This window comes from Pleurodeles waltl, chromosome 1_2, assembly GCF_031143425.1.
Source record: "Pleurodeles waltl isolate 20211129_DDA chromosome 1_2, aPleWal1.hap1.20221129, whole genome shotgun sequence".
NCBI lineage: Eukaryota > Metazoa > Chordata > Amphibia > Caudata > Salamandridae > Pleurodeles > Pleurodeles waltl.
The window spans coordinates 65,941,442-65,965,960 of NC_090437.1; the positions used below are offsets into that span (position 1 = coordinate 65,941,442).

Genomic DNA, 24,519 nt, shown 5'->3' on the forward strand with positions numbered 1-24,519 from the left:
CCCCCTTCTTCCATACCGCCAGCCCCACCCAACTAACGTCATTTTTTTTACCGGCTTGCACCATTGCATAAATATGGTGCCCGGCTAGTGCATAGAAATGGTTCAAGCCGGTGCTAAACTTTTGGTGCAAAACTGCATTATTGCAGTTTTGCACCAAAAGGTATAAATCAGGGCCTTAGGGGCATATTTCTACTTGTTTTGCCCCGAATTTGCGTGATTGTTTTACGCAAATTCGGTACAAAACTAACTTCATATTTATACTTTGGTACTAGACCTGTCTAGCGCCACATTTATGGAGTTAAAGTCACTTGTTGGATGTGGAAACCTACTTTGCGTCAATGAGATGCAAAGTAGGCGTTCCTGTGCAAACAAATGACTCTAAGGCCCTAGTGCCTAATTTATCCTCCCATGCAAAAATCACGCACAAGGGGAAAAGCCTGATTTGCACCATTTTTTAACGCCTGGGTCAGGGCAGGTGTTAGGGAAACTGTGGGCCTATTTCCATGGTGGAACACCATGGAATAAGCCCACAGGTGCCCTCCCCAGGCCTCAGGGACAGAGGAGGATGGGGGGCCCCATCCCAGGTAAGTATAGGTAAGTACAGGTAAGTATTTTTTTTAAAGTGCCATTGAGGGCCCTGAAATGGGCCCCCCTACATGGCACTGGGTGCAATGGCCATGCCCAGGGGACCCTGGTCCCCTGTGCTTGTCATTGGGGTGGTGGGCATGACTCCTGTCTTTTCTAAGACAGTAGTAACGTGGTATGGACGGTTTTGCGTCAGAAATTGACTCTAGGCAGGTTAGACTCATTTTGTTTTACTCTAACCTGCCTAACGTAATTTTTTTGTGCAAAACCCCCTTCTTCCATACTAGCCCCACCCGGCTAATGTCATTTTTTACGCTAGCCTACCCCTAGCACCGGCTTGCACCATTCCATAAATATGGTGCCTGGCTGGTGCTCAGAAATGGTGCAAGGCGGTGCTACACTTTTTGGTGAAAAACTTTGTTAGTGCAGTTTTGCACCAAAGAGTATAAATCAGGGCCTTACATCCTAAAACCGCAAACATATTTAAAATAATTCTCGAACTCATTTACCATCAATTAGCCCAACCATAAGCAGCCACAACCACTTGTTTGTTCATGAGTAGCAGCAATCAAAGAAGGGATATGGCTGTATATTATGACTTGTTATAATGTTTTAGAATACTTAGTTGTTCTATGTTCTTATAAAGTGGCTGCAGTTCAGAGAACAGAATAATACATTAAGGCGATATCAAATTAACAATTTACCAAAAACATAACAAAGTACAAAATAACACAACGCAAAAAACAGAAAGTAACACAATAAGCACAACACAGCTCAACAACACAAAAATACAAAACATAAAAAATACAACACACCACCACAAAAACATAAACGCAACACAATAGCAACAAATAACAACATACTATCACAGCAACATAGCCTAAAAACACAACGCACAAGAGAAAATGCTGCACAAAAACATTACTATGGCACAATACAAAATAATAAGGTAACACACTTAAACTTTTGAATAACAAGCCAACAGAACACAGCTTCACAACAAATGCACCTACACTTTACATCAAAATAAAGCAGCAACACGTTTTTACAGCAGCTCAACAGTGGGCCACAAAGTAGCACAACACAATAAAATAGAACAAAAACGCAACCAAATTGCAGCACAATAACATCACACTAAAGCATAAAAGCACAGCACAACTTAACAAAGCATAAATTAAATTGTGTATTGTTGTTTTGATTTCTATTGGTATATTACTGTATTGTGTTATGCTAGATTGCTATTCTGGTATTGGTTTGTTGGATGTGTTGGCTTTTTGTGTTGCATAGTTGTGTTGTGTATTTGATTAGCATTGTTCCGTTATGATGTTTTGCTGGATTGACTTTATGGTGTCGGGTGTCAATGTGGCATTTTGTTTTAGTGCTTCTGAACCACAGTTTTTGTCTACCAGTTTAAATATTCTTGCCACACATTGCCACCTCCACAAATCGGCTTCCTTAATACCAGAGTTAATGGTGTTTACAACAGGGTCTCTGCCTTATTTACCATCAAGGACATGTAACTGTGCCAACCAAAAATATTTTGTGTTTGGACAGGGCCGTCTGGTGCCATATTTGGCTTTCCTGCTGTCCACCAGATATATATAGAATCAGAACCATTTTATAAGGCAACGGAGAGATGTGTTTTAGCACTGGACTACATATCTGGAATCAATCGTGGGTATTTTGATGGCTAAAGGTCCATCTTTTTCGGGTGAAATGAAAACCTTTTGGCGAAACGAATTGTACATTTCGAAAGGTATTGTATTTTTTGGGCTGCTCGTGGGACAGCTTGGGATAATTACACTAGTTATAATACTGTACTAAAAGAGGTGCCAAGCAGACAGCTAAGGTTGGCGGTGCAATTTCAAATGAGGATTCCAGAAAATAACTCAAGCCCAGCAGGTATTTTTAAAGCCTACAACAAAAGGCACGGGAACGCATTATTCTATGTTTCCATATTATTAATATTAAAAATGGTTTGTTACAATCTTTATTATGCATGTTTTTCATTTGCAGAACAACTTCCAGTCCGTTATCTATTTTCTGATAAGATCCTAACACTTACCATTACATCTTGCTCAGTGTTATATCTGTTTCTTTTTACAATGTCCACCAATTTTAATGTTTGGAGCATAGGAACCATTGTGTTGTTAGGATTCTCAGAGTATTACATGGTTGTTTCCAATCTCTCGAAACAACACATACACTACACGAATGCTGGCAAATCACTGCCCTACAACAACAGAGAGGCTAAAAAGGGCAAGGGAGCGCAACACCATCTGTAGATAGTGGATGCCTGGCAGCGCTCAGGGATGCTGCGCCTCTCTGCAGCATTATCCGCCCAGCTAACAAAAGCCAAGTCAGGCATTAATGACAGCATTACCGGTCTCCTAAGTTTCCATTTCAGCAGAATGGTCTAACATTATTTGCATTCCATGTACCATGGTTCAGTCTCGTGTACTTTGATGTGAGTGAGTGTCTAAACAATAAAACTGCACTTATAAGACCAAGCATTGTAAGAATCCTAATACAGTAATTTCATCATAGTCATTTTCTTACTCAGGAAATCTTAATGACATGCCTTCATGCAAAGAGCACAATTTGGACAGCGTCCAGTGGATCAATCATTCCGTAGAAATGTGAAACCTAAATCCCGCTTCATGAATTGTTGATGAGGAAGAAAGGCTCTCTAACTACAATCGTTTGTGGATACATTGCATGCTCTCTGTAGTTGCAGGGAGAGTTTCTCAGACGTAGGTGAATGTCTCTTACATTTTCTTGTGCAGGCAATGTCTTTATGGACAAGTGTTAGAGTGTGAGGGCCTGATTCAGATGGTCATTTTCAACTGTGAGAAAGTGTGCTGCAGAAGTACTAACCCATGCTATGGACAATAACCTATTGGAACCTTATTAACAATTCAGTCCTATCAGGTGATCTGGCAAATGTGCAGAATAATACTCATATGAAAACCTACTATTATTGAGTCAACGAAGGCATGACAAGGAATAGTGATCCACAAATGGGGACTATTTCCTCCAAAGTGGGAGGGGAAGGGGGATATTAAAGGTAGACAAAGGGAAATCCATGGAAATGTAACAACACCCCCAAAAGTATAAGCCAGAACAACATCATAACAATTACATTCACTTCATTTTACCAGAGGCCGGTTAGGCTCAAATCTACTCCAACCAAGCCCTGAAATCAGAAATACGCCACACAGAAGCCACTCATACGAACTGTAGTTAAATAACAAATAAATCAGGGAAGTCAGGGAAAGACCACTGGGACAAACCGAAAAAGAGAAAAGAAAAGGGAACTAGAACAACAAAATATACTCACACACAGCTATCGCAATGACATTGTTGCACAAAGAGGAGGCCCATTGATCAATACATTACAAAAAAGCTCTACACTGGCAGAGGAGACTTGTCCTGTGTTAGAAATTGGGTCTCTGGCTGGCAGTCAGTTTGCTCTCTGTCTAAGCAGGAGCCTCACTCTAGTCAGGGCAATGGAGAAACACACATAGATAACACCTGCTTACCCCTTTGGTAGCTTAGCACAAGCAGTCAGGCTTATCTCAGAAGCAATGTGTAAAATATTTGTACCAACACATACAGTACTACAGTGAAAACACTACAAATTGGACGCCACACCAGTTTAGAAACATAGGTAATATCTATCGAAATCAAACAAGACCAAAACAACAAAATTCCAACATACATAAGTCAAAATATGAATTTTCAAAAGAATAAGTCTTACTCCATAGAAAACAATGTAAACATTGATTTTACACAAAGTACCTGGTTTACGTCAAAAATAAACCCGCACGGGCGAGAGTGCATTGGAAAGGTCAGCAATGCATCGAATCCTTACATGCAAGTGAGGCCATGGGTCATTTCTTCTCCGGTCAGGTCGGCGATGAGTCATTTTCCGGACGGGGCACCTCGGATTCGCGTAGGTTCACGATGACTTTCATGCCCAGGGACGATGCATGAGAAATTCAGTCGCACAGTGTTAGGAAACCGTGCTGCTTGGGGTTTGCATCATTATCAACAGCTACAAGCAGGTGCTGCATCATTTCTCCAGCTGCGATGCATCGATCTCTCAGCCGCGATGCAGGCGGAGAATCCATTTGAGCCGCGAAGCAGGTGGCGTGTCATTTATCAGCCGCGTTGCAGATGGTGCCTTGAAAATTTTCCCACACGGCATTCTGTGTGTGGATTTCAGCTCTTGTTCTGCCAACTTTACCTTTTAGGGGCCCAGGGACTGGATAGGGCACAACTTGGCAGGGCAGGAGTCTCAGCAGAGAGTCCAGGTGCTGGCTGAGGAAGTCTTTGGTGGCCCTGAGACTTCAAAACAGGAGGCAAGCTCAGTTCAAGGCCTTGGAGATTCTTCTTCAAGCAGGAATGCACAACAAAGTCCAGTCTTTGTCCCCTTTCACAGGCAATAGCAGCAACTGCAGGATAGCCCAGCAAAGCACAGTCACAGGCAGGGGCAGCACTTCTCCTCAGCTCTTCAGCTGTTCTCGTTGGCAGAGGTTTCTCTTGGTTCCAGAAGTGATCTAAAGTCTGGGGTTTTGGGTCCACTACTTATACCCCTTTCTGCCTTTGAAGCAGGCCAACTTTAAAGGAAAGTGTCTGTTGTTCACAAGATCCTGCATTGCCCAGGCCAGGCCCCAGCCACACATCAGGGGGTTGGAGACGGCATTGTGTGAGGGCAGCCACAGCCCATTCAGGTGTTAGTGACCACTCCTCCCTCCACTCTAGCTCAGATGCCTCATCCGGATATGCAACCTATACCTCAGCTTCCTTTATGTCACTGTCTAGAGGAGATTGACAAACAGCCCAACTGTCAGTCTGACCGAGACAGGGAATACACAAACAGGCAGAGTCACAGAATGGTTAAAGCAAGAAAATGCCTCCTTTCTAAAAGTGGCACCTTCAAGCTAAGGCCCTGGTTTATACTTTTGGGGCAAAACTGCGCTAACGTAGTTTTGCACCAAAACGTTTAGCACCGGCTTGCACCATTTCTGCCCACCAGCTGCGCTCCATATTTATGGAATGGTGCAAGCCGGTGCAAAGGGTAGGCTAGTCTAAAAAAAGAAAATGTTATTTGGGTGGGGCTGGCGGTATGGAAGAAGGGGGTTTTGCACCAAAAAATTACATTAGGCAGGTTAGAGTAAAAAAAAATGACTCTAACCTGCCTAGAGTAATTTTCTGAAGCAAAACCATCCATACCACATGACGTCTGTCATGGAAAAGACAGGAGTCATGCCCACCGCTCCAATGGCCAGCACAGGGGACCAGGGTCCCCTGGGCATGGCCATTGCACCTTGTGCCATGTATGGGGGCCCATTTCAAGTAAAATAAAAATTCTTACCTGTACTTACCTGGGATGGGGTCCCCCATCCTCCGCTGTCCCTCTGGTGTGGGTGGGGGTGTCCCTGGGGCCCAGGGAGGGCACCTGTGGGCTTATTCATGGTGTTCCACCATGGAAATAGGCCCACCGGTCCCCTAACGCCTGCCCTGACCCAGGCGTTAAAAAATGGGGCAAAGCAAGCTTTGCACCATTTTTTGACCCCTCCTCCCATCCCTGCACCGTTTTTGCACGGAAGTATAAATATGGCATTAAGGCCATAGAGTCATTTTTTGCACGGGAACGCCTACCTTGCATCTCATTAAGGCAAGGTAGGTTTCCACGTCCAAAAAGTGACTTTAACTCTATAAATTTGGCGCTAGACAGGTATAGCGCCAAAGTATAAATATGGAGTTCGTTTTGCACCGAATCAGAGTAAAAAAATGACGCTAATTCGGTGCAAACAGAGTATAAATATGCTCCCTAACAATCTAAAAAACAACTTCCCTAACATACTCTATTTTTAAATTGTGAGTGAAGAGACCCCAAGCTCCATATTTCTATCTGCTCTCAAAGGGAAACTGCACTTTAAGGATATTTAAAGGCAGCCCCCATGTTAACCTATGAGAGAGAGGGCTTGCAACAGTGAAAGCTGAATTTGTCAATATTTCACTGTTAGGACATGTAAAACACATCAGTACACGTCCCACCTTTAACATACACTGCACCCCGACCCATGGGGCTACCAAGGGCCTACCTTAAGGGTGTCTTACATGTATGAAAATGGAAGGTTTATGCCTGGCAAGTGGGTACACTTGCCAGGTCAAATTGACAGTTTAAAACTGCACACACAGGCACTGCAGTGGCAGGTCTGAGCCATGTTTACAGGGCTACCAATGTGGGTGGCACAGCTAGTGCTGCAGGCCCACTAGTAGCATTTGATTTGCAGGTCCTAGGCACCTCTAGTGCACTTTACTAGGGACGTACTAGTAAATCAAATATGCCAATCAGGAAAAGTCAATTACACATACACTTTAAACAGGAGCACTTGCAATGGGCAGCAGTGGTAAAGTGCCCAGAGTACCAAAAACAGCAAAAACTGAGTCCAGCACACAGTCAAAGCATGGGAATCAGAGGCAAAAAAGACAGCGGAGACCACACCAAGGATGCCAGGTCTAACACCCTGTAACAATAAACATACATAAATACACTCTAGTGGCCCCCAACACTACACTAAAAAAGGAAATGTAACACACCCATGGGCGCACATCTACATAAATGCACAGGAAAAAGGTAATATGACTCTAGATCATATCTTGTATTGCACTGAACCTGCCAATGCAAAGCTAATTGATTAACACCTGCACCACACTCATCACCAGCTGAGCCTCATTAAAATAACAACCACTCACACATAGCCTGGCTACATAACAACACAAGACACAGATGTACTAATTTTCCCACAATGTCATCTCATGTGTTTGTTGCACTGCCCGTCATCCTGAGGAACAACTACATGAGGAGGTGAGAGAGGGCATACAGACAGGTGATCACTCTCTTTCACATGTCTGAAGAAGAGGCTGTGGCAAAGTGCTTCCCTCCTAATGTGATCCTGGATATGGTTGCATAATGGCATTAGGAGTTAACTTTACTAACAGCACATTCCCATACACACCACGACATTCTAGGTCTTTCCTGCTTATGTCAAGGTGCTTTCTGCCTTTCACTTCCACCATCAAATTCAATGTTTGGACAGAGTATTGACATGCATTACCAGTCAAGTGCAGAAGTATATTATCATGCTGCATTCACTCCAGAACAGGCAATGGGCAGCTCGTCACTTCAGTGCCAGAGCCATTTTTCTCCAGTGCTTTGTGCCACCATGTTCACACATCCCTACTATTATATACCATCTGTACAAGCATGTAAGAAACAACATACGCCAACAAAACTTTCACAAAAATAAAGAAACAGTGAAAAATCCATGTTAAGTTACCTTTCAGGGGACAAGGGTTTAAAGGTCATAGATAATAGCCCACTGGTCAAAGGTGATATTTGCAACACCTCCATAACTTGCATAGCATTTGAGTGTGTGCCTGTGTGTGTGTGTGTGTGTGAGAGAGAGAGAGAGAGAGAGAGAGAGAGAGAGAGAAAGACAGAGAGGGAATGAGAGAGAGAGAGAGAGAGAGAGAGAGAGAGAGAGAGAGAGAGAGAGAGAGAGAGAGAGAGAGAGAGAGAGAGAGAGGGAGAGAGAGAGAGAGAGAAATTGGTGGAAGTTATTACTTAGATTGATAGGAACTTCAAACCTATTTAAACATGAGGGAATATCCATAAAGGTATAGTCTATAGTTGACGAATCCAAGAGATGCACGTGTTTAGGAGGGAGGGGACTCAACCAGAAGACTTCTGTTAAGTATTACCTTGCTTTCCTAAAAGAAATGTTCATGCAGTTTACAACAGCCCTGTTGGACCTGGCTTTTTGACAGGGTCATCCCCAAACTTTTTGCCTCCTTCCTCCTATTTTTTCTGACCTGTTGTTGATGGCTTTTGACCTCTGGGCACTTTACCACTGCTAACCAGTGCTAAAGTGCATATGCTCTCTGTGTAAATTGTACTATTGATTGGTTTATCCATGATTGGCTATTTAATTTACTTATAAGTCCCTAGTAGAGTGCACTATATGTGCCTAGGGCCTGTAGATTAAATGCTGCTAGTGGGCCTGCAGCACTGGTTGTGCCACCCACTTCAGTAGCCCCTTAACCCTGTCTCAGGCCTGCCATTGCAAGGCCTGTGTGTGCAGTTTCACTGCTACTTCGACTTGGTATTTAAAAGTACTTGCCAAGCCTAGAACTCCCCTTTTTCTACATATAAGTCATCCCTAATGTGTGCCCTAGGTAACCCCTAGAGCAGGGTGCTGTGTAGGTAAAAGGCAGGACATGTACCTGTGTAGTTATATGTCCTGGTAGTGTAAAACTCCTAAATTCGTTTTTACACTACTGTGAGGCCTGCTCCCTTCTTAGGCTAACATTGGGGCTGCCCTCATACACTGTTGAAGTGGCAGCTGCTGATCGGTAATATAAAGTCCTGCTGACTGGTGAAGTCGGATTTAATATTACTATTCTAGAAATGCCACTTTTAGAAAGTGAGCATTTCTTTGCACTAAAATCTTGTTGTGCCCTTCAATCCACGTCTGGCTAGGTTTAGTTGACAGCTCCTTGTGCATTCACTCAGACACACCCCAAACACAGGGTACTCAGCCTCACTTGCATACATCTGCATTTTGAATGGGTCTTCCTGGGCTGGGAGGGTGGAGGGCCTGCCCTCACACAAAGGACTGCCACACCCCCTACTGGGACTCTGGCAGACAGGATTGAACTGAAAGGGGGCTTGGTGCATTTCTTAGACACTCTTTGAAGTCACCCCCACTTCAAAGGCACAACTTAGTATAAAACAGGGCCTCTGCCCTACCTCATCAGACACTTGCTGGAGAAGAAACCTGAACCAGAAACTACATCCTGCCAAGAAGAACTGCCTGGCTGCTCAAAGGACTCACCTGTCTGCTTTTCTACAAAGGACTGCTGCCTTGCTGTTGGCCTGCTGCCTTGCTGAACTCTTGTCTGGCTGTAAAAGTGCTCTCCAAGGGCTTGGATAGAGCTTGCCTCCTGTTCCCTGAAGTCTCAGGACCAAAAAGACTTCTCTCTTCCACTTGGACGCTCCGTGCGCCGTAATTTTCGACGCACAGCTTGTTCCGCGGCAAGAAAAACGCCGCACACCGACGCTGATCGACGCAACGCCTTCGGGACAACCGAAACTTTGACGCACGGCCTCGCAAGGACAACGCCGCCCGACTTCCCGGGAGAAATCGACGCGATGCCTGCCGTGAGATCGAAACTTTGATGCACGGCCTCGCAAGAACAACGCCGCCCGACTTCCCAGGAGAAATCGACGCAACGCCTGCTGTGAGGTCGAAACTTTGACGCACGGCCTCGCAAGGACAACGCCGCCCAACTCCCCAGGAGAAATCGACGTGACGCCTGCCGTGAGATCGAAAATTCGACGCGCAGCCCCGCAGAACGACGCGCAGCCGGAAAACAAGCAGGAAAATCCACGCACAGACCCGGGACATCTGGTACTCCCCGCGAACCACAGAAAGAGACTGTGCGCGCGCAGGAAAACGACGCACGACTCCCCGCGTGGAAAATAACGACGCAAGTCCGTGTGTGCTGAGGAGAAATCGACGCACACACCAGTTTTCCACGTATCTCTTCTCCTGTGGCCCTCTGAGGAGATTTTCCACCAGAAACCAGGTACTTTGTGTTTGAAAGAGACTTTGTTTACTTTCTAAAGACTTAAGACACTTTATATCACTTTTCAGTGATATCTTTACAAATTCATATTACAACTTTGATCGTTTTGACCTGAAGATACCCAGATAAATATTATATATTTTTCTAAACACTGTGGGGGTCATTCTGACCCTGGCGGCCGGTGACCGCCAGGGTCACCGACCACGGGAGCACCGCCAACAGGCGGGCGGTGCTCCCGAGGGCTTTCTGACCGCGGCGGGTCAGCCGCGGTCAGAAAGGGTAAACCGGCGGTCTCCCGCCGGTTTACCGCTGCCCCATTGAATCCTCCATGGCGGCGGAGCGCGCTCCGCCGCCATGGGGATTCAGACACCCCCTACCACCATCCTGTTCATGGCGGGAAACCCGCCATGAACAGGATGGCGGTAGGGGGTGCCGCGGGGCCCCTGGGGGCCCCTGCAGTGCCCATGCCACTGGCATGGGCACTGGAGGGGCCCCCGTAAGAGGGCCCCGCAAAGTATTTCAGTGTCTGCTTTGCAGACACTGAAATACGCGACGGGTGCAACTGCACCCGTCGCACCCCTGCAACTACGCCGGCTCAATTCTGAGCCGGCGTCCTCGTTGCAGGGGCATTTCTGCTGGGCCGGCGGGCGCTCTTTCGGAGAGCGCCCGCCGGCCCAGCGGAAATGTTTAAATGGCCGCCGCGGTCTTTTGACCGCGGTGCGGTCATTTCACGGCGGTACCTTGGCGGACGGGCTCCGCCGTCCGCCAAGGTTAAAATCACCCCCTGTGTGGTGTATTTTTGTGGTGTTATGCTATGGTGTTGTATGATTTATTGCACAAATGCTTTACACATTGCCTTCTAAGTTAAGCCTGACTGCTCGTGCCAAGCTACAAGAGGGTGGGCACAGGCTGATTTTGGATTGTGTGTGACTTACCCTGACTAGAGTGAGGGTTCTTGCTTGGACAGAGGGCAACCTGACTGCCAACCAAAAACCCAATTTCTAACAAGCCCTGTGTTATCAATTTTAAGGAATAGATGTTAAACCAATAACCAGAGAACGCTAAAAGTCAAAAGTTCCCCTCCAGTGTCATATGTCTGTATACAAATGTGAGTCAACGTGACCCAATAACAAAATTATTTCATTTGTAAGACTCAGATGTATGTAAATAATCAGATTAGATTTAAATCACCTGACAAGCCGGAATGCAAGCACAGATTGACAAGAATTACACCCTTAGTAGAATCCAAATGAATCCTAGTGTTAGCCACCAGAAAGTGCTGACTGGCAGCGGTCACCCTCAGGACCGTGTTGATCAACGCCCATTGCCCTCTACTCACTAGTCTACCTAACTGACCCTCACAGCTTTTATTTCAAATCAGACAAACGGATCAAGGGCTGGCTGACCAACACACCATGTTTCCCAAAACATTATTATATTGTAGAAATATACCAGCTTTATAACATCCTTAACAGCCAGATGTTTAGAAAGCCATGCATAGTCAATCTAATGAACCTGACTAAACTGCAAGAAGGACAGGCTTAAAGCTGCATAGGAGTAGTGGCCAGTGCAGCGCAGCGCAGTCACTCAACGGAAACATTGTGTCGATGCGGCCTATTCACAGACGTAAAATAATGTCAATAGGGCCTATTCACAAAGATACATTTACAAGTCTGAATTTACTCATATGTAAATATACTTTGGCACCTATTACCACCTTGATACGTTTTCGCTTCTCACCATCTCCAAGTGCAAAGTTACTCCTAGGGGCAGACTTAAATGTCTACATTCCCCAGTGGAGCCTCCTACACTAGGGGTTACTAGTGTAGAGTCAACACTCGTAAATTTGCACGTGTAGGCCGATACCTATGGACCAATCACATGTAGGTGGATACCTCAGCCATTTAGGAATGTGTAAAGAAAACGTAAGGAAGTTTATTCAATGTAAAAAACGTAAAAATATTTTAATGTAAAATACTAATGTGTAATAATTTAAAAATGTTATTTTAAACCTAGAACTAATCAAAAATGTTACAGACTGGAAATGTGTATTACATAATTTAATCATGAAAATATACTTAATTCATAAATAAATGTTTCAAAAATAATGTTGAAAATCCCATCAATAGTACAATTTCAATTTTTATTTAATATGTATTATAATTTACTAAAATGTATGTATGCAATCCGTTTAATTCTTGTTTAATTTTTAAAAAATGTTTAAAATTTTTATTTAATTTTAACTATAAAATAAGTTTATTATTAAAATGTATATTGATATAATATGTATTTATTATATATCATTTTGAACATGAACAATATAATATATATTTTTAAAGTACAAATAATTTTATTTATTTAACATTATTTCATGTTGGGGTTATTTTAATCCCCTGCCTCCACTATTTTCTTTGGAAGTGTGTTGCGGTAAAACTGAGTGGCCATGTTTATGTTATTGGACTTAATCCAAGGCTGAGCTGAAGTACATTTATTATCTCTCCACACGAGGTGGGTACCTCTGCACAGAAAAGGTAGGAGTAGTGGAGGTCTCCACCTGTAGGTTAGTGAATAGCATTCTCTTGTTTGTAAGTAGAGGTACTACTTGCCTTACTACACAATGCAGTTTATGAATAGGACCCTACGTATTATGGTGTCTATTAATATATATTTCATTATTTTTTTCTGCAGGGGAATTCACTTTTGTTTATGCCGAATGTTCTAAAGGTATATTTGGAAAATGGACAGACCAAGGCTTTCAAATTTGAGAAGAAAACAACTGTTAAGGTGCGGTAATTTGCTTCTTGCATTTTGTGAAAGGCTTTGTTGGTGTGAACATACTGTCAACCCTTAAAGGTTAGTCTTTATATAATGGCAGTACAAACCAAAAATAAAGGATAAGTTCATTATGCTAATAGCAGTTGTGCCAGCTAGTGAGTACTGTACAATGATCTTCTGTGCCAATTTAGTGAATGTTTATATAGAATTCAGAGTGACTATTGAAATTACTCCTTTCATGGATGATCAACCAGTAGAACTAAGACACGGTGGGCCAGATTTATACTTTTTGTCGCAAAACTGCGCAAACGCAGTTTTGCTGCAAAAGGTATAGTGCCGGCTTGCGCCATTCCACAGCGCCAGCCGGACACCATATTAAAGGAATGGCACAAGAGCCGGCACTAAACTTGGGCTAACGTCTAAGACGGGTGGGGGTGGCGGTAGGGAAGGAGGGGGTTGTGCGTCAAAAAATGACACTAGCATGGTTATATGCAAAATATTGCCTCTAACAAGACTAGCACCATTTCCTTTCGCACAACCACCAAAAACATGACTCCTGTCTTAGGAAAGACAGTAGTCATGCCCACCAACCCAATGACCAGCACAGGGGACAAGTGTCCCCTGGGCATGGCCATTGCACCCTGTGCCATGCAGAGGGCCCCAAGTTAGGGCCTGATAGCAAAAAATAAATGAATTAATAAATACTTACCCTACTTACCTTGGATGGGGTCCCATCCTCTGGGGTCCCTCTGGTGGGGCTTTTCCTGGGGCTTGGGGTGGGCACCTGTGGGCTCATTCCATGGCATTTAGCCATGGAAATGGGTCCACAGGTCCCCTAAAGCCTGGTCTGACCCCGGCGTTAAATAATGGTGCAAAGCAAGCTTTGCACTATTAGTTAGCCCCTTTTCCCACCCGTGTGTCATTTTAGCACAGGGGGATAAATATGGAGCTATTGGGATAACACCATTTTTTAGATGGGAACGCCTACCTTGCATCTCATTGATGCAAGGTAGGTCCACGCATCCAAAAAATGGTGCAAACTCCAATATTTTGACCCTAGGCGTGTCTAGCGTCAAAATATAAATATGGAGTTAAGTTTGCGCCGAATTTGCGTTAAACAAATGACGCAAATTCAGTACAAACAGTGTACAAATATGCCCCGGTATGCTGCAGTGTGTGTTGTACATACTGTGGCCGTAAGCCTCATGATCTCTTAGCAATGTTTCAGAACCCCACAGGTAGATTATCTGACTCGAGGGCCCCTCGCTTGGTGGGAGCAGGTGGGGAGCGTTTAGGTCCAGTGTAGGGATCTTACCCTCACAGCTGGTTGATCCCTCTTGACCTTTTACCTGTGTCCTTGCTTACACTGCATTCCTGCTCTCATTTTCCATGTGTTCTCTAACCCCCGAAAAAATCTCCACCTTTTATCAAGATGTTCTACGTTAAACGTAGCATTGCGTTAAATTGGCAAAGTAGATCTTTACCAACTTTCTACAGTTATTTTTTTAACTTTGATAAGTTGTCTAAGTTGGCAAATAAGAAATATATTTAGTGACACGCTATTTTTTGCATATGTTTCACGTAGTACTTAATTTATGCTGGTAGTTGCAGGTGGTGGGCACTCTTTTTTGGAGACTGATAAGTATTTTTCATGATCAACCTTTGAACCAGAGCAAGAGAAAGACAGAAACTGACAAAGAATTAGTAAAAGAATTACAGCAAAACAGGTATGTAGGGAAAACCCAGGGCTGCAAAAAAACTGTAATAGTGGGATAAAAACACAGAAAGTATAGGGGTTGGCATGAGATAGAGTCAAAACTAGGTAGCCTTGGTATTCTGCAACTCCCGAATTTAGTAATGCCGGAGCTGGGCTTTTAAGAAACACTTTATGCCATTAAACCTTATTATTTACAATTTAAGAAGTGGTCTTACAGAAGGAGATTTATGAAGGTGAGACACATTGTAACATTTGTGTTTTATCTCCGTAGTTTTTTTTTTATATTGGTTTATCTTCAGTTAAACAAAGAGAATAGTTGGTGACTGTGGGGCATATTTATAACGCCCTAGCGCCACCTTGCCCACATTAATGTCATTATTTTTGACGTTGATGTGGCCCAACGAGGCCGAAATCCCTGAGCCGTATTGACAGAGTGCCGCAATGCATGCATTGCGCCACTCTGCAACCCTTTGCACTACATTATGCCTGCGCCAGGCATAATGCATGCACAGGGGGTGTTTCCCCATTAGGGAAGCCGGAAAAATTGGCGTAAGGAAATCTATGAGATTTCCTTGAGCAATTTTTTACGGCACCTTTAACACCTGCTCAAGAGCAGGTGTTAGAAGAGGCTTTCCATTTTTTAGAATGGAGCCCTATGTACTCTGCAGGAGTAGCGCAAATATTTTGGTGCTACTCCTGTAGAGTACATCAATAGCCCAGGGCTGCAAAAAAACTGTAATAGTGGGATAAAAACACAGAAAGTATAGGGGTTGGCATGAGATAGAGTCAAAACTAGGTAGCCTTGGTATTCTGCAACTCCCGAATTTAGTAATGCTGGAGCTGGGCTTTTAAGAAACACTTTATGCCATTAAACCTTATTATTTACAATTTAAGAAGTGGTCTTACAGAAGGAGATTTATGAAGGTGAGACACATTGTAACATTTGTGTTTTATCTCCGTAGTTTTTTTTTTATATTGGTTTATCTTCAGTTAAACAAAGAGAATAGTTGGTGACTGTGGGGCATATTTATAATGCCCTAGCGCCACCTTGCCCACATTAATGTCATTATTTTTGACGTTGATGTGGCCCAACGAGGCCGAAATCCCTGAGCCGTATTGACAGAGTGCTGCAATGCATGCATTGCGCCACTCTGCAACCCTTTGCACTACATTATGCCTGCGCCAGGCATAATGCATGCACAGCGGGTGTTTCCCCATTAGGGAAGCCGGAAAAATTGGCGTAAGGAAATCTATGAGATTTCCTTGAGCAATTTTTTACGGCACTTTTAACACCTGCTCAAGAGCAGGTGTTAAAAGAGGCTTTCCATTCTTTAGAATGGAGCCCTATGTACTCTGCAGGAGTAGCGCAAATATTTTGGTGCTACTCCTGTCCTGTAGAGTACATCAATAGCATCATGAGAAATGGCGCTATTGCCCGCTACCCTGCACCATGGTGCGCCGTATTTTAAATATGGCGCACACATGGTGGCAGTAGAGGAGGGCTAGGGGGGTGCTAAGGGGCGCATGGAAAGTGGCGCTGCACTCAGTGCAGCGGCACTTTCCATATATCTGCCCCTTTGTGTCTTAACTACACCAAAAGTTTTTAGTTTTGTTATTTTATCTGCATTTAATTTAAATTCTGGCTTCCACTTTTCATAATAATAGCTGCATTTGTGGGAACAGTTACCCAGGATTTCTGTAAATTAGGCTTTCATTTTTACCTGATATGATAAGTGAATGAGTCTTCTGTATCGCACACTCATATTATTAGACTCAACACATCCACCTTTAACCAACATTCTGCGTGCAATCAGTATGTGATTATCCAGCCTGAAATTGCTGTCGGATATTTAACAGACCCCTATGCTGAACTGTGCGTCCTGGTCCGTTGGCTGTTGATCACAAATACACCCTTGTGTCCTAATGCATTTTGGGCTGAACCCTTCATCAGGGGCCTATTCTTTACTTTTTTTTAATATACCATTTCTTCTAACGTATGCCTTATTGCATTTACGAGGAATGACTAGTTACACTCACCTGGCAGGAAACACTGGTCATTGTAAATGGGACTTATTGTGTCATGGACATAAATATCGTACTGCAAAAATATCATAGACAAAATATTAACTAGCTAAATAATGTTGAGGTAAGTATATGCAGGTAAGTATAGATTTACTATTCTTAACTCTACATCCATGTACATTGATGATGTATTGTTAAACTGCATACATGCAGAGTTAAGTATAATAAATCTATTCTTACATTCATATTTTTGCCTTGATGACATATTGATATAAAGTTATTTTTGCTACACTATTTTTAAACAGCAATATATTTTCCATGCTATTATGGTATTATAGCACAGAGGCAGCTTTTATGATAAAGTCCACTCTCTTCCATCACCCCATCACATGCCCTTGTGACTAATCTTCAGATTTAAAAGTTGGCGATCCCTGCAGGGTGTTAATAAACATCAGCACAGTGCTGGTTTACGGTGATCCTGCTACTGTCTAACCTTTGGAATCCATAGGATGTTCTTAACCAAGTTTACCTAATTAATCTTCTGGATTACCACAAGCCTGTGGCCTGGGTGAATATTTTGGATTTCAAATTACTTACCCAACATGCAGGTAAGACCTGATGGCATCCCAAGGCTGTCCTCATATTCAGACGAAACTATGTACCATGTTGAGGAAAATATTCCTAGGACTACACATGCCAAGGGGTGATGGGAATCACAAATCCCCGTTGATGCCACAGTGAGTTCTTCCTTCTCACCCACTTATGTTACTGGCCAGGTTTGGACTACTAGGATTCACTGAGGCCCAGGCAGATGTAAAAGTGGTCACCCATTATCCTGCTATCTAGACTGCTTTCATAGGCAGAATGGCATCCTCAAATAATTTTGGAATGCAGGCAGTAGAGAGCAAAGAGAGAGAACAACAGTGCAACCAGGAGGAATGTCTACATTCACCTGTCTCTGAATCAGGGTAATGGTGGATGGGAAGAGAAGTTTTCAGGAGGAGGCCACCGCCTTTTTATTCATATTTTATATAGCTGTCTACATCTCTCATGCTGATGTTGGACATTCCAGTCCAGATCCACCCCTGCCACTGTACCACCAAAGACTTTGAGAGTAATTGTAGAGATTGATACTCACTTGATGAATGGTTATCAGCACTCCCTGGAATTCCCAGGAGATTACTGACTGTGCACAGCAAACCCAAAAGATATCTAAAAGATTCAGCCATGACCTAGGATAGCTGTGCAAACTAGGGGTTGGGAGGGAGGTAATTTCTTAAATTACTCTTGTCCCCAGCAGAGGTTGGACTCATTGGAAGCCGTGTACCCTTACCTGGGCCTTAGTGAGCCCTGAGAGGACAAGAGTACATCCTAAGTTCTAGAAAAGTAGAGAAGGGGACAAGGAAGTCTTTGTCATTTCTAAGATCCCCACCCCTACAGAGCTTTCCATCTTCATCAATGCTGTTTTCAATACTGGAGAGTGAGTACTGGTGTGATACTGTGGGTTCTGCAAGAAGCAGCAGATGGCCCACCACTGCCTTCATTCCCCTCTAGCCACCAATAAATCAGCAAATACTTTAAAAGTTAAATAGGGCCTGAGTCTTCACAGCCAGCTGGTCTGCACTTGTATGCCAAGATAGAATTACATTGGTTCAGAATGTATTGCTTCAGTTGGTCTTTGGCACTCAACAGTTCTGAAATGTGTTTTTTACAAAACTACTTTGGGATGAGGTTCTGGGGTAGGTTGAGGCCCAACGTGCAGAGTCTCTGATGAGCTAAACCTAAGACCTCTGAAGCTAGTGGTTAAGGGCATAGGGGGAGAGGGTGAAGGGGCCAGGGTCCAGTGACCCAAGTCATGGACACAATCCTTACATCCTTTCTTCACTCTCATTTGAAGTCAGAGATGCCACTAAAGAGAGGGGCATGATGTATTTTTTGGCCTTCCCTAATAGAGCCTAATAGCCTTTCTGTTCTTCTTTTTCCCTTATTGGACTCTTCTATTTTTTCTAACTACTGCATTGGATTCTACTTTTTTCACTCATTCTCCCCTTTCCTTACCCGAGAGAGCATTCCCATACCTATCCTACTTGCAAATTTGTTACCTAAGACATAGCTCTGATGACCAGAGATATAAGAGCTAGATCTCATCCTGAACACATACTGCTTGTGTCACTATAAGAGGCTTAGGTTGAAGATTAACAGTGGCAAAGTGGGGCCAGATTGTTCATTTGGGATACTCAATAAAAAGATGGGTCTCTTTGACTAGTGTCTGTGAGTACACAGGGGCTCAGACCCCCATGAAATGCAAGGCATTACTAAACTGGCTCAACAAGAAAGAATCTAGTATAATATTTTCAGTGCAGACACATATGCTACATATTGACACACATCACTTGAAATTACACTCGCTTACCATGCAATATCACTCAAGTGCCCTCACAAACAACAAGGGAATGGCAAAATTAGTTTGCAGCAGCCTAGAATCTGCCATTGGGGCAATATACGTGATGGAAAGGGTAGGGATCAGGGAATTTTATGTAAACTAGGTGGCCAGTTGGTAAATGGCCCCAATGACAAAGGGAGGAAATTGTATGCTTGACTGTTCCCAGAAGTAAAAAGTTTTTTTTCATGGTTATACTTACATCAGGTGGTGACTACAGCACCACATTGTACCCCTCATGTTATCACCATTCAATCTAGTGCAGAACAGGGATCTGCCCTAGTTTTGTAGCTTGGGATGCTGGACTTGGAACTTGTAGGTGTCTAGAAAAATGATAGAGAGCAAGATTACACATTTTATTCAAGTCTAGACCGCAACTGTTTTCCACAAAAGAGTTTAATTCCAAGAGTAATATCATCTGAAAGAAATTGTGTTGTTGGTTGACTTGATGTGAGCACTGGTCAAGCAACAGCCACAATCCATTACCGGGTGAACCATAAAAAGTCACTAAATTAACCTGAGCATAACCCTAGGAAGCTTGACACAAAATCCAGTGAGACTTAACTTAAAGGCAATGTGTAAAATATTCATGCAGCGCACAAACGGTAATGAAGCGCAAACACAACACAAGAAAACCTCAAACTTATGTATAAAAATAGAGTGAATTTTAATAAATTTGTTGACACCAAAATGACAAAAACCCAATCAGTAGAACCTGGAAATATGATTTTTTTAAGATTAGGGTTCAAAATAGTACCTAAAATTTAAAAGCGCCACCCGTGGACAGCTGGTCACACATGACCGGGTCAAAATCAAAGTCAAGGCCGACCGGGATTGAGCTACAGATAGGGCCTGGTCAGCACTTACCTTTGGACTTATAAAAATCTTGAGAGAAAATGTTTGAGAAGGTAAAAGTTCAGCGGTGCAAGGCTGCAGGAGTGCCCAAGGAGGGAGTTCTGTCGTCGAGGGGGCGTGAAGCAAAGCCATAGTGAAGATTTTTACCTTCAGATTTAGGGCCTGATTTAGATATTGGCGGATGAGTTACTCCATCACAACAGTGACAGATATCCTGTCCAGCGTAATTCAAACCCATTACATACTATGAGATTTAGATTTCGGTGGATGGGAAATCCGTCAGTGTTGTGAAGGAGTAACTCATCCACAAGGTCGTTTACCCCATTGGTGAAGGACCGCTGAAATGGATTTGCTGCTGTGGAGAAGAATGTAGTGGGAGAAGCCGCAAAGTTAATTCGACTGGCGATGCAACTTGTGTGGATAGGCAAGCAGATTGGTCCCAATCTTCTCCTGGTTCTCAGAGCTTTTTTAGGCCAACATTTGGAAAATGGCCATCTGGGCACCTTTATCACCACAACCAAGAATCCGAGAGTGGATGGAGACATCTTAGGGGTGCAGGACTCACTCAGGCTGGGTCCGGGTGTTGCTTCAACATGGTGGTAGCCTGTTATGTCTCTGTGGCTCTGAACAAGAAACTCGCAAGCTAGCCCTTGGAATCACTTTTGGAAGTCCTGGTGCAGATGCAAATGCAGGGCTCAACAGTAGGATTTGCTTCCAAGGGTTCATGGCAGGCTCCAGCACGCGAAGCAGTCCTTCCAGCTATAGCAGCAGTCTAGCAGAGTGCACAGCAGGTCTCAGCAGCAGGCAGTCCTCTAAGAGTCCTTCCACAGGTCCAGTAATGAACTGAAGTGTGGGTCTTAGAGTCCTATTTTTATATCCTGGTGCCTTACTCCTAGAAGGTAGGAGAAGTTTTTGTAAAGGTTCTTTGAAGTTCTTGGAGTTTCCTGGCACCCTTGTCTTGGCTCCAGGCTGGCTGCACTGACAATACAGAGTCGTTAGGCCTATTGTGAAGAGAGAGTACACAGCCTATTCAGGTGCAAGTGGGGCTGTGCTCAGCTCTGCCCCCTCATCCTGTCAGTTGATGGCCCATTGAGGCACAGCTAATATCACTATTGTGTAACTGTCTGGGAGGAATTCATAAAGTCTAACTGTCAGCTACACCTAGTCATGTGACCAAAGACAGGCTGCAGACACAAAGGGCTAAGGGCAGGAAAATGTCAGGTTTCTAAACATGGCATTTTCCAAATTGTTAGGATAAATTCAACTTTACCATTAAAGAGGGTTTATCATTAAAATTACATAAGTAAGAAGCATGATATATCTACCTCCTCTTATTTAGGAATTACAGAGTATTAAATGTAAGACGGAATCCCCAATGTTATCCTATGGGAGGGGTAGGCCTCACAGTAGTGAAAAACTAATTCAGACATTTTTCAGTACCAGGACATATAAAACTTAAAAGTGCCTGCCTTACCTTATAATTACACAGCACCCTGCCCTTTGGGCTACCTAGGTCCTACCTTAGGGGTGACGTATATGTAAAAAAAAAGGGACGTTAAGGCTTGGCAAGGAGGATTTAATGCCAAGTCGACATGGAAGTGTGAGACATCATTCAGGCTACAGTGGCAGGTCTGGCGGCATACTTAAGTCAGTGGCAAAATAAGTGCTGCACGCCCTGGGTATATGGTATACCACTCTACAAGGGACTTACAAGTAAATTACATATACCAATCAGGTATATGCCTGTCAAACCATGTTTAAGGGAGTGAGCACAAGCACTTTAGTACTGCTCAGCAGCAGTCTTAAGGCCCACAGAAGCAGAACTCCAGAAAAATGGAGGCAAGCAGGCAAATATTTGTGGGAAGACCACCCTAAGGCTGACAGGTTTAACATCTTCTGATATAGGTGCACAAGTTTTGGCTGACCACGCAGTGTGCCTCAAAATAAGTTGCAATTTGGCACATTCTAGCTCTATGGGAGTTTATCGTGGAATAAGTTCAACATTATTTTGATGGGAATACAGAGTATCTTGGGACACAACCTGGGAAGCTGCAAAAGCAACATTTCTTAGTGAATTGGTAATTCACACCACACACTTTAGTCATATACAAACGTAGAGGAATCTTATTTTGGAGAAGGGGGTTCCCCACTTTGTACACAAAACAAATCGGACTGCTTGCACAGAATATAGTGTTAACATGTATTACTCCATCCTGTATAGTTCACAAGCTGTTACTCTGTAGATCAGGGTGAATTATTGGCTGAATTGTTGCTGAAGTTAAATCATTAGATGCACCCATATGTTTTGCTGAGGTTATGTGGGAATTAGCGCTTTTCCCAAAGATAACACTCTTGGCTCAGATGGCTTCACAGCCTTTTTTTTATAAGCCCTACTGCAACATCTTTGTTGACCCTTTCAAAAGGGCTTACTATTTCTCAAATTCCAGGTTTCCTACCCCTATGATGGTGGACTTGATACATACTCTCAAAATAAAACCAAATAAAGACCCTAATTAATGCATTTCATATAGGTCATTCACCTTAATTGCAATGTTACAATCTTCATGAAATGCCTTGTATGGGGATTAATTGGCCATGTCTCAAACAACCATTCCAGTCTAGCTTTATCACTAATAAAACTACATGTGACAGTTTCAGTATGGCCTCAATCCTGATTTATGTAGCTGAATGAGAAGGGCTATCTGTCATCGTTCTTTTCCTCTGCCTGAAAAGACATTTGTAAAGGTCAATGTGGATACTTATTCAAAGTTCTAGATAAGACAAACCTAGGCATTACTTTTAAACATCTCATAAAGGCTAATTTTGTGAGACCTCAGATTAGAACTAAGATTAATGGATCATTTTCAGCGGCCACAAGGCTAATACCTAGAACTGCACATGATCGCAAAATGTCAGTCAGTGGGCTCCTCCCCTAGGCTACCGTGCTGTTGCCCGCCCGCAGGTCTGTTGAACACCATCATGTCGACACAGTCTTTCCCTCTGCCCCCTCTGTCCCCTTGAGTCCGAGGCTGACCTAGAGGCTGACAGAATTGACCCAGAATTGCGCCAAGACAGGTACTTGTAGTCAGTTAAATATTGTATCTGGCAGTCTGAGGTCTGTCCTGGAAATCGTGCTAAGCAGGAAGTAATGGCAGCCATTTTTGTGTCTCTAGTTTTTGGCAGGCTTGTAGCTTGTGGCTTCCAACGTGCGACCTGCAACCCGTAGGTGGAGGCGGAAGCTACCTGTTTCAGCCAGGGGATGAAGGTAAGTGGTTAGTTATTGCTGCATATTCAGCTGTATATACAGCACTACAGCAGCATAATATTACAACTTTAACGCTCGTAACATAAGGTCATGGATCACGGAATCTATCCAGTTTCTGGTCATTAGTAAAAAGTAATCTGTAAGGCTGACTGGGGTTGCTTGGTGCAGCAGCTTGACTGCTGTCCGGCTGATGTTCGGACTGACCCAAATCAATTTTAATTGAACTAGCCTGAACAGCTCTGAAATGTTTTGAACTTTCCAGGACTTGTTGCCAGAGACCTTTGTGACCACTGTAACCACTCAGGAGGAGTCTGGAGGTGTCTGGAGGGGTTGTGAGGAGTCTGTCATCCCTGCCCACTTTGTCACTGTTCAGCTCCTTTGCTCAGCTCGCTTAAACTGCTCTCTGCTCTGTTCTTTCAGTGGAGCTGAATGGAACCAATTTTTTTCTGAATTGCTGGAATTGGAAGGACAGAAAGACCAGAAACAGCGTTATAGCATCACATCGGGCTTTCAAGGGATCCAATTGCTCCTGGAGTCTGTTCGGTGGTTGGATCATGCTTCTTCCTCTACCTGTTAGTGGTCTTGCCCATTCCAACTGCTGTGTTTGACTGTTTGAACTTCTTTCTTAAGGGCCTGTAGTGCACAGGAGGATCCTTCTAGCTCTGATGATTTAAGGGATGGGTAAAAGGAAAACAACTGGTCTAACTCAAGGTCTCCCCAGGGTACCCCCTCCGAATTACCACCATTGAGGTGTTCCTGATGCAGGCAGTGGGAGTGGTTTCCAAAGAGACTGAGTTGGTGGAAAGAAGGCTATCCTTATCCAGGGACACCTCTGCCCTTCCCCTGTCGGGTGAATGAATGAATCTTTCTTCGATTATGTGACATAATCATATAAGAGATAAAAAACATAATATCACATTAAACTTGCAATACACACCTACATATTTACAATACAAATATTAAATATAAAATAGGAGCCCTACATCAGTTACCTTCCCAGGTGTCATTCTTCAAAGATCAAAGTAAAACTACTATACATAAAAACCTCATGTATTCAATACAAATATTGAATATAGGATAGGTGCCCTCTATCAATTTCCTACCCAAGGGCATTCAAAATCTTGTTCCAGTATAGGGCTCCTTTCAAATATGAGGAAACAGCCAATAAAGTGACTTAGACCCTCATTATGACTTCAG

General features: G+C 43.5%; 1 protein-coding gene across 1 annotated transcript in view; it reads left to right on the forward strand.

The window, feature by feature from the left end:
* FRMPD1 (FERM and PDZ domain containing 1) overlaps nucleotides 1–24,519 on the forward strand; it is a 1,007,848-nt gene that overhangs the window by 645,124 nt on the left and 338,205 nt on the right. Inside the window, exon 7 of the mRNA XM_069205792.1 lies at nucleotides 12,937–13,032. Within this exon, the coding sequence (XP_069061893.1) occupies nucleotides 12,937–13,032 (96 nt within the window). The remainder of the gene's footprint in view (nucleotides 1–12,936; nucleotides 13,033–24,519) is intronic.